At 42.6% G+C, this 11,637-nt stretch overlaps 1 protein-coding gene across 1 annotated transcript in view; it reads left to right on the forward strand.

Annotated features, from left to right (window-relative positions):
• Positions 1-8,080, forward strand: part of LOC115459406 (collagen alpha-1(II) chain-like) — a gene marked incomplete at both ends in the record, with an annotated part of 76,793 nt that extends 68,713 nt beyond the window's left edge. The window contains 2 exons of the mRNA XM_030189236.1: positions 2,821-2,874; positions 7,970-8,080. Of these exons, the coding sequence (XP_030045096.1) occupies positions 2,821-2,874; positions 7,970-8,080 (165 nt within the window). The remainder of the gene's footprint in view (positions 1-2,820; positions 2,875-7,969) is intronic.
• Between the last annotated feature and the right edge of the window lie 3,557 nt (positions 8,081-11,637).

Genomic DNA, 11,637 nt, shown 5'->3' on the forward strand with positions numbered 1-11,637 from the left:
CACAATGGGATCCAGGTCCGGAATTGGTAGCGTCTGGGTCTGTAAGAATTAGGGTCACAAATAGAAAACAATAATAACAACGAACAACTATAATAACCTACCCACCCACCACCCTCTAGCCTTCCAACCCCAACAATAGCTGACTTCTACTACCCTAAGGAATCCTAATCCACCCTGTTAAATTGTCCAGGGGTACAAAATACAAACCTGTTCTGTATTCCCTAGCAGGGGAGAAATATGCCCTATGAAGCATTGATGATTTATTTAATCTGTGGATGAATAAGTAATCAACAGTCTCAGGATTCAGTCTAGCTCTCCTGTCTTCCACAGTCCTTCCTGCAATAGAAGATGTGCTGGTAGCAGGAATGTACAGGATCCCCCATTCAAATTTTGCTAGTGTGGCCAGCACGTTTGCTTGTTTTTCCAAAAAATCAAAATATTGCTTTACTCAAACATAAATAACAGTCTAGTTCATTAACAGACTTCAAAGTAGACAAAATTTGCCTCCATCACCATGGGCTCTGTCCCCATCCCTGCTGTTACCATGGGTCCCCGTCCCTATGTCATTCTCTACATACCAATTGTTCAGTTCTACAATCCTTTCCTCTCCCTCAGACCCACCACTCTTGCTGTAAAGAAAAGTTTCCTTAGATTACTTCTGAGTCTACCCTCTTTCTCCCTTATCCTATGAATCCTTGTTCCAGGGTCTCCTTTCCAGTTTTTTTTTTATTGTTGTAATTGTTTTCTATTGCTTAATTAAAAGCAATTTTCAGTTCAAGTATGCCCAAAAAGAAACTGAGGATAAAAGTTCAGGTTAAAAGAGCAAAGCAATATGTACACATCTGTAAGGAACTAAGCTTCTTTCCAGAGGGTTAAATACAGGTGATTTTCCTCTTACTCTTGGGATTGTTTTGGATGGAGAGAGAGGGAGAATTGAGGACTGTGGACACATTTTTTTCTCTCCTCACTGGATCAGTCTTTAAGCACGCTAACGAAGCATGATTTTTGCTGAATAAAAACAAAGACATTAATTTTAGAAGCCTTAGATGAGCTTTTTGTAAAATACCCAAGAGACTGTGCATGTCCTGGTGTGGATATTGCAAATCCTGTCTACACACCCTACACAAAATTGTCCTTATATTCTTTCCTTAAACTTAGGTCCGCCTGTGCACCTAGGTACATTGAGCAGGAGGTGCAGTCCAGTGTGTTTGATTAGCCACAGCAGTTTCCGTATTTTCCTAGTTGGTATCAAGGTACTGAAGATCTTCTTTAAAAGTTCTTTTTTTTTTTGGTCTTCCTTTCTTTCTCTTCCCACATGTTAAGTGTCCATTTCATTGCAATTTTGGGATGCAAATAATTAAACAGCCTTAGAATATGTCCATCTTGCAGGACTCTTCCTTCAGCTACAGTATCTTGAAGACTCCATTGATCACTTTTCTCAGGATCTCATTAGCAGTGTGGTCATGATAAGTGACACCAAGAATTCTTTGTAGGTATTGCTGATGGAATACATTTCGTTTTTGTCCAGTTTTTGTAGTCATTGTCCATAGATTATAGTGACAGGACTGCAGTTTACAGAGCTTAATTTTCATCACAGTGTTGATTGTTGTTGTTGCTCCTATTCAGTGCTCTGCTGAATTATATTGAATCAGCCAAACAGGGCTGAAACTTTCAATGTATTGGTCCAAATGTTGGTCTTGTCCTATTTGGACTATTGCAATTCTATCTACTTGGGGCTGAGTGCTAAACTTTTAAATAAATTACAGATGATTCAAAACACAGCAGTACATCTGGTTTTTCGCCTGAAAAAGTATCACGGTGTTTCTCAATATGCTAGAAATTACATTGGATTTCTTTAAGGGCATATATTATTTTAAAATCTGTATGATTTTCCATGTGTTATATGGTAATACCTCTGAGTTGTTAATTTTATGGGTTTTTAAAAATCTTTTTCTTTTTTCTTCAAGATTATGAGAAAAGTTCATATTAAAACTTCCTGCATTTAACGGTGTTCGTTTCAAACGTCATTTGAGGCTATGTTCTCTTTCCGAGCCATTACAATCTGGAATGTGCTTCCTTTATCTGTTCAATCTGAAGCTGGTTATATGCAACTGTGTAAAAAACTAAAAGCTTTTTTATTGGCAATTTTGATTGTTTTTTTCTCATTTTTTTTTCATTAGCTATCTGAGCCAGCAGGAAGGTCTTAAAATATTAAGTCCTGCAGTCACCTTGACTGGCCAGGGTGGCCAGGGTCACTGTCCTGATAACCCAGGCTTTCTGGATCTTGATTGCTGACCCTATTTAAGAATGTTATCTAAGCTAGAATAACTCTTTTTCCCAAACTATTTCTTCTTCACACCAGTAGCTACTGGCCAATGGCCACACTAGGCCTCATTGGTGCTCAGGGATCTAGCTTCTCGGGATTCAGGCACTCATCCTGCTTGAGACTTGACCCTTCTGGATGGTTGGCAGAGAAGGAGCAAAAGGACAGAATTCCTCCAATACTAGGGATTTTCATACTAGTACATGATACCATCAAATCTCCATATCTCTACCCGTGGTTGTCCAAATAGATGAAGCTACCTAATATATCACAGGATACCAAGGGTAGGTGGTACCTCTGCAGCATACATTCACCCTCAGGCCTTCAGATACTGAAACAATCTCTGAGATAACGTACACTAAGGACAGGGATAAGTAGGGCTCTGTCTTACTCCTCCTTATAAATCATTGTAGAATGTACTGAATAGATGGTCCGTAAATTGCTACATGTTTTCTTTGTTTAAAAAGACCTTATTTGTGACTTAAAATCTTTTACAGGGTAACCCTGGTTCTGATGGTCCTCCTGGACGTGATGGTTCTGCTGGTGTTAAGGTAAGATTTTATCATCAAATCATTTATCCTCTGTGTTAGTGCTCTTCCCACAGTACCAAGTTCAGTGGTGTGCTGGAAAATGTTTAACAGGCCTCTCTCCCCGGTCCACCTTTGCGCCTCCCCCCCCCCCCCCCCCCCCCAAATTGCAGAGCTGTCTATAGCCGGGGAGAGAGCCTGGGGAGGGGGGCAATGGATTACTCTCGCCTGGAAAAAAAAAATTAAATGCTCCCAGGTTCCAATCTAATTCATGTTTAATGTGGGATAAAATCCATAAATAAGTAAATAAATATAAACTTTTACGTTGGGCACCTGATTCTCATAATATGATGTCTGTTTTAGAAGCCCTTTACCAGGAAAAAAAAAGATCTCTGCAGTATACCCAAATGACACAAACCAATTAACATACAGACCTAGGAATTAGAAAAACAGACAGTCTTGCCAACTCTGAAAAACAATGTGTTATCAAAATCTCAGAACCTAACAAAGGGGAAAGGGAAATGGGACTTGATATACTGCCTTTCTGAGGTTTTTGCAACTACATTCAAAGTGGTTTTACATATATTCAGGTACTTGTTTTGTACCGGGGCAATGCAGGGTTTAAATGACTTGCCCAGAGTCACAGGGAGCTGCAGTGGGAATGGAACTCAGTTCCCCAGGATCAAAGTCCATGCACTAACCACTAGTCTACGCCTCACAGATACCTAGTCAGACACTTGGCCTTGTAGTCACCATGCAGAACAAATAGCCCCTCTTCAAATTCTTCAAAAATTAACCTGAAATCTAAGAGTTAGACTCTGCATGCAGCACAATACCAGAAAAACAGAAAGAACCACATTGCTATACGTTGCAAATATGATAGTAGATGTAAATCTCAAAATGGACATATTCCAAACACTAAAATGAAAATAAAATGATTTTTTTTTTTTTACCTTGTGTCTGGTGACTTTGTTTTTCTGATCATGCTGGCCCAGAATCTGATTCTGCTGCTCTTTATCTGTCCTCTTAACTCTGTTTCTAGGGCTTCATTTCCATTTATTTCTTTACTTTCCTCCTTTCTTCTTCATTTCTTGCCCTACATCCATAAGTAAAAGCTGGGTCCTCTGCAGACTTGACTGTCCAGTGGATCCAGCTTCTGCCTATTTTCTCCATCCATGTGCAGTTTTTCTCCTCTCTTCCTTTTCCCTCATCTCATCTCCTTCCTCTCGCTTCCTCCCCTCCATCCATGTCCAGCATTTTTCCTCTCCCCACCTCCATCCATGTCCAGCATTTCTCCTCTCTCCCCTCCATTCATGTTCATCTCACTTCCTCTCTCTTCCCTCTCCTCCATCCATGTCCAGCATTTCTCCTCTCTCCCCTCTATTCATGTTCATCTCACTTCCTCTCTCTTCCCTATCCTCCATCCATGTCCAGCATTTCTTCTCTTTCCCTTCCCTTCCATCCATGTGCATCTCCTTCCTGTCTTCCCTCCCCTTCATCCCCCCTATCCAGAATTTCTCTTTCCCTCCCCTTCATCCCATCCATGTCCAGCAAACCCCTCTTCTCCCCTGCCCTCTCCTTCATCCACCCATGTCCCAGCAACTCTCCATCTCCCGTCCCCTTCACATTTCACACCATGTCCAGCAAACTCGCCCCCTCCCCTCCATCCACCCATGTCCGCAAAATTTCCTCTCCCCTCCCCTCCATCCCCCATGTCCAGCAACTTTCCTCTCCCCTCCCCTCCATCCACCTATGTCCAGCAACTCTCCTCTCCCTGCCCTCCCCTCCATCCCCATGCCCAGCAACTCTCCTCTCCTCCCCTGCCCTGCATCCATCTATCCATCCATATCCACATTTCTCCTCTCCCCCTCTATTCATGTTCATCTCACTTCCTCTCTCTTCCCTACCCTCCATCCATGTCCAGCATTTCTTCTCTTTCCCTTCCCTTCCATCCATGTGCATCTCCTTCCCTCCCCTCCATCCATATCCAGAATTTCTCCTTCCTTCCCTTCATCCATCCATGTCCAGCAACCCTCCTCTCTCCCCTGCCCTCTCCTTCATCCACCCATGTCCAGCAACTCTCCTCTCCCGTCCCCTCCATTCACCCATGTCCAGCAACTCTCCCCTCCCCTCCATCCACCCATGTCCAGCAACTCTCCTCTCCCCTCCCCTCCATCCACCCATGTCCAGCAACTTTCCTCTCCCCTCCCCTCCATCCCTATGTCCAGCAACTCTCCCTCTCCCCTGCCCTCCCCTCCATCCACCCATGCCCAGCAACTCTCCTCTCCTCTCCCCTGCCCTGCATCATCTATCCATCCATATACAGCATTCTCCTCTCTCCCCTGGCCCCCTCCATGTCTGCAATTTCCTCTCCTCCCTGGGCCCCTGCCCCTCCCCTCCAATGTCCAGCGATTCTCCTCTCCCTGCCCTTCCGCTCCCATGTCCATCTGCCCGCCCTGCGGGTTTAAATCTTTTCTTTACCTCCGTCGCAGCAGCCGCAGAGAAAGCCCCTGCCGTCTCTAGCCTTCCCTTCGTTCCCTCTCAGTGTCCCGCCCTCGCAGGAAAAGGAAATGCGTCAGAAGAAGGCGGGACACTGAGAGGGGAAGGTAGAAATGGGCAGGGCTTTCTGCATCGTCTGCTCTGCGACGGAGGTAAATAAAAGATTTAAACCCTACAGGGCGGCGCGGGCGCAGGCAAATGAGGACTTTGGGAGGTGAGGTAAGCGGCGGTAAGCATGGCTTGTGGCCACCCTCCTGCCATACTTATCTCGCTTACTGCCAGGTTGCTCCGGCCTTGGAGAACTGGTTCGCCTGCCCGAACAACCGGCTCACAAGATGTTAAAAAATTTAACAAGCAGCTCTTGCGAGCTGGCTCCAGCACACCACTCACCAAGTATTCTCATTTATTCCTTGTGGCAGCTGTTTTCTGCTGTTACATTGCATATTGACCTTTGTCCGATTGCTGCCCTCTCTTTTAACTTTTCCTTGCAGTTTACGTGGTATCATGTTGAGATCTGTGCTGTGATGAGCATAGTTATGTCTAATCTTAGAACTGTTGAGTATTGGGAGCGATAAATGTCAGTAATTAATAATCAAGAAAACCTGTATGTATAGTATATGTGAAAAGGGACTTGGGGAATTGCTCCATTGTAAATACTGACCAAAACATCTGTAGAGAGGTGTAAAAATAAATTAGATGTAGTCTTCACTTCTAGCACTATATATGAGATCTGAACCAACAATAGCTATCTACACGACACTCAAAAGAAGGCCTGAACAGAATTTAACTATATAATTGTTCCTAGAATATCTATGAAAGGTAGCGAAGAGGTAGGAATGAAGGGGGAGACAGTACCAGTCTCTCCTACCTATCTTTGGATTTCCTCTCTCTACCAACAGATACCCACTCTGCCCTCTCCATGACTTATGTCACCTTGGCTTTCCTACCAAAAGATGTATTTTACCCATGAATATATTCCACCTTTTCCCTATCCTGTGGGATATATCTAAGGCATCTGATTTTTAGGTTTTAACTGATAATCACTACTACTACTACGTCAGGCTCAGTCTCTGGCTGTCTTCAAGTCTAGGCTTAAAGCCCACCTCTTTGCTACTGCTTTCGACTCCTAACCGTGACTCTCTTACTCAACACCCTCACTTATCACCCCTACCACTGCAATTTCCCCACCCTAGCTGTCTGTTCGTCTGTCCAATTTAGATTGTAAGCTCTGTTGAGCAGGGACTGTCTTTTCATGTTAATTTGTACAGCGCTGCGTAAGTCTAGTAGCGCTATAGAAATGTTTAATAGTAGTTTAATAGTAGTATCCTGTGGGATATGTCTAAGACATCTGATTTTGGGTTTTTAACTGATAATCACCAATGAAACACCCTGATGCAAAAAAAAAATTAAAAGAAATATAAAATAGGTGTTTATTGGACAAACATAGAAAAAAACCCTCCACTTCCCCTAGTACTTTCCTCATTTCCTCCCCTTATCGCCTTGGATCCTGCTCTCTGTGTTTGTGCCTTATCTGCACTGATAACTTCTCAGCTGCACAAATCCAAAAAGGTATCCAGCAATGGTTTTTGTGCTGCAGAAACACTTGTAAACACTGATTTCTATATCCTTAAATGACCTCCAGTTAACTGGAGAAAAACACCTAGTTTTACAGTTATTGAACACTTATAAAAGGAAGCCCCAGATATATCTCATAGCCCATCTACCCTGCCCCTTCCTGATGCATATATGCTGTATAGATATCTCCAATCCTCTCATAGGATAAATGTGTCATGGATGTATTTTACAGAACATTTCTCAGCACTGAACCACAGATAGCTCCTGCACTGCTCACTCCCAAAAGACATAGGCCCTTTTATTCATGTGTATATCCCTCCATTCACTCTGCTCCCTCCCCCCATTTTGTTTATCCCCACAAGAAAACAAAACAGTGAAGTGGACCAAAGATGGAACAACCAGTCAGAGCCAGAAGTAAGAGGAAGCAGATTTTATTAAAGGACCTGACATGGCCTGTGTTTCCACGGTTTGCCTATGTCAGTGTGCCATTCAACTGTGTCTCACTTGTGAAACAATCTCTCATCTATTGGATTTTTTTTGTATACTATTGTTGAAGACATGTTGGAAGCACTGCTCCATTGTGACATGTAATTTTGACCCCTGATGCAGGCAGTTGCCAAAACATGGTTGTGCCAGGTCCTTTAATAAAATCTGCTTCCTCCTACTTTTGGCTCCACCTGGTTGTTCCATCTGCAGCCAACTTCACTGTTTTGCTTACGTTGGTTTGTGTTGCTGCTTCCCTCTGACCTGTTTGCTATCTCCCATAGGAACAGCTCTTTTGGTTGCAGTGGGTGCTGAGCATCCCCAATATGAGCAAACTCCATTTGTGTCCAGGGAGGGCTAATTGGAATTGTGTTTGAAATATTGGCGCTTGTGATATCTGCCACCCATTGTTCCTTATTGCATGAGTAGTAGGTAGCTTCAGAATGCTAGACCAGCCTTTCCTCCGAGATGGAAACTATGATGTGAGAGTCTAATAAGCATGTAACATGACTTCTTAATCAAAGAGCAGTATGACTTACCAATGAATTTTATCTCCAAACAGGGTGGACCGTGGTTGAGACTGGCTCTGCTGGTGGCACCTGGAGCTCCTGGTTCACCTGGATCTCCTGGTCCTGTTGGTCCTACTGGCAAACACGGAGACCGTGGTGAATCTGTAAGTATCCTCACTGGAGAATATCTTCACCTTCGTATCAACATTTAGGACTAGATTGTATATATTACGCCTAAAAAAATCTGCACCAAAATGAAATACGCCTAGGCGTATTCTGTAGAATAAGCCTAAATTTCTGCATGGCTTAGAGAAAATGCCGAGTGCTCATCCACATTACTAAAACTTAGTTGTGGGCAATTACACCAGGTAAAACTTGGTGTAAATACCAACGCCTAAATTAGATGCAGACCAGGTATGTTCTGTAATGCGCATAGATTTTAGAAGCGCCCATGACTCACCCATTCCACACCAATGGCCACCCCCCATTTCCAACTATGAGTCTTAGAATTTATACGCATCACATTATAGAATATACTTAGTTCTGTGCATAATTTTAATTAATGCCGATTAGTGTCAATAATTGTTTAAGTGGCAGTTATCAGCACTGATTGGCTTGTTAACTGACTTAAGTTGCACGTGCAAATCCAGAACATGACTGAATTTGCGTGTGCAACTTAAGTGTGCACTATATAGAATCCAGGGGTTAGAGGGTAATTTAACTGACCAGAAAGGGCTCCTGGTCAGGTTAAATGGTACTTAACTGGCTATCCAGTGATATTCAGTGGGAGACGGCTGGTTATCTCTCGCTGAAATTGCCAGTTAGCCCCTAGAGAATAGGAGGTTATATCACACGATATAACTGGTATCCGCCAATATTCAGTGCCTCGCCAGCTACGTTTGGTGGCCAAAATATCAGGTATGTCTTTAGCCAATTTAAACTTAACCAGCCAACTCTGAATATCAGCTTGAACGGTTAAATTTAAACCGGCCAAAATACACCCAGATATTCAGTGTGGTCACCGGAAATGACCCGGTATTGAATATCTGGACTCAGAGCTAACTGCGGGAGGCAGCAGCCCTACCTCCTGTGGTCTGAATATTGGGCCCCAAGTATACATGTAAATGACCAGAATACTAGAATACATGCATGGATGCCCATGTATGCACAAACCTGCGAAAATAACAATGGTCTAACTACATGCTATTGTATAACCTGGCACCTAAATGGTGATGGGTGTGCAGTTTGAAGATGGACGTATACATGGGTTGTGGCAACGCATGGGCAGGGCACACAGTGACATATATAAATTATAGAGTACTGTAATTTGTTACTGTAATTTGTGTGTGTGTGTTTTTAACAGTCTAGGTGCAAACATAAATGCTTGTGCCTAACATATGTGCATGTATATATACCCGGGAATTCTGTAAAGGACTCCACATAGGTGTTGACTACCCTATACATAGATTCTTATTGACGACATCATGAAGCTTTAATTGGAGACCTGCTTCCAACATCACATCACATTAGGGAACTTCTCGTACTTTTACTTTAGATAACAAATTATTCCATGTGTACCTTATTAGGTACATAATATATATCTTTGTTTTCTCCTTTTCTCTAAATATATAGGACCCAATATTTAAAAGAACCTGGGCTCCTAAATTTAGACCACCTAAATTAGTTCATAAATTTGCCCCTATTTTCAACCAAAATTAGGACCTCAAGAGATTGATATTCATAAGGACATGAACATCACTGGACTGGAGAAGACCATCAAACCCAGTATCATGTTTCCAACAGTGGTCAATCCAGGTCACAAGTACCTGGCAACATCCCAGAACAGTAAAACAGATTTTATGCTGCGTATCCTAGAAATAAGTGGTGGATTTTCCCAAGTCCATCGTAATAATGGCTTATGGGCTATTCTTTTAGGAACTTGTCCAAACATTTTTGATCCCTGCTAAGCTAACTGCTTTTACCACCTGCTCTGGCAACAAATTCCAGAGTTTAATTATACGTTGCGTGAAGAAGTATTTTCTCTGATTTGTCTTAAATTTACTACTTAGTAAATGCCCCCTAGTCCTAGTACTTTTGGAAAGAGCAAACAAGCGATTCACATCTTCTTGTTCCTCTCCACTTAGTATTTTATGCTTTATGCTCCTAAATGGTTCTTCTTTTTGAAAATGTACTTTTGAAAATATAGGATCCTAAAAAGGGAAAAAGGACCTTAGCACTGATTTTCAGCACCAGGGACTAGCTTCTATATATCGTGCCTAAAAATTCAGCACTGAAATGAATTACAAACGCTCATGACCTGCCCATTCCACTCCCATGGCCATGCACCCATTTCAGCTATGCAGCTTAAAATTTACGTGCAGTACGTTAGTATACACTTAGTTTGCGTAAATTCTAATTAATGCCAATTAGTGTCAATTGCTTGTTAATTGGCAATCAGCGCTGATTGGCTTGTTAACCAATTAGGTTATGTGCATTATTATGGAATACGCTTCAATTTCCATGCAGAAATCTCAGGGTGATATAGAATCCGGGGGTAGGCTCATAAATTAGGCTTGTAAATCTAGTCAAAGGCATAGATTTAGAAACATAACTTTTTAAGCTCCTAAATTAAGATATATTTTCACTTGAATACGTATCCCTCCGATATTCAAAGCTATTTAACTGGTCAGAAATGGCCTCTGACTGGTTAAATATCATTTCAGCGCCTAACCACGAATATTCAGCATGAGATAACCAGTTTTCTCCTGTTGAATATTCACAGTCAGCACCAAAAGGTTAACCAGCTAAATCGCACGATAACCAGCAATGTTCAGCACTGACCAGCTAAGTTTAGTGGGCAAATCGTATTGCATAAATAGCATTCCTATCTTTGCCCACTGTTAACTTAACTGGTCAGCACTGAATATTCAGTTAGCCAGTTAAGTTAGCGCCAACCAAACAACCCCAGATATTCAATGTCAACCACTGGAAATGGCCCGCCATTGAATATCCAGGGTCAGAGCTGACTGCAGGACTTATGCGGGCTGCCTCCTGCCAGCTGAAGATCGGCTCCTTAGGCACTCATTTTCAAAAAAGAAAAATGTCTTGAGAAAGCAGGCACAAAGCGGCAGATGAACATTTTTCCCACCAAAACGTCTAAATCATGATTTTCAAAATGGCAGAATTGGGACGTTTTTCACTGAGTTCGTCCAAATAGCAAGGGGGTGTGTTGGAGGTGTTTTTGGGCAGGAGTTTGCGGGCTTACAATCTAGACATTTCTCTGCGGTAATGGAACAGAAAAAAAGATCCAGGTCAGAAAAGAAGTTTTAATCTAGACCTGTTGCAGTCACGACTAAGTCAGAAAAAGGTGCCATAACTTACGGTTGACCACAGGAGGAATGAAGGTATGACCCCCCCCCCTTAATTCTTCAGTGTTCACTGACCCCCCCCCCCCCATCCCCAAAGATGTAATAGTGACAATGGATACCAGGCTGTATGACAGCTCCAGATATTATGGCCATCCCTAAGAAAGCAGCAAACAAGTGGATGGAGTAGCCTAGTGGTCAGTGCAGTGGACAGTGAACAACAGGGCTCAGGTTCAGTTCCCAGTTTAACTCTTTAATTTCAGTACAAATATGTGAGCCCTCCTGAACATAGAAATACCTTCCGTACCTAAATATATAAGTGACCTGCAAGCCTGAGGGTTATTGTAGTGGTAGAC

Source organism: Microcaecilia unicolor, unplaced genomic scaffold, assembly GCF_901765095.1.
Source record: "Microcaecilia unicolor unplaced genomic scaffold, aMicUni1.1, whole genome shotgun sequence".
NCBI lineage: Eukaryota > Metazoa > Chordata > Amphibia > Gymnophiona > Siphonopidae > Microcaecilia > Microcaecilia unicolor.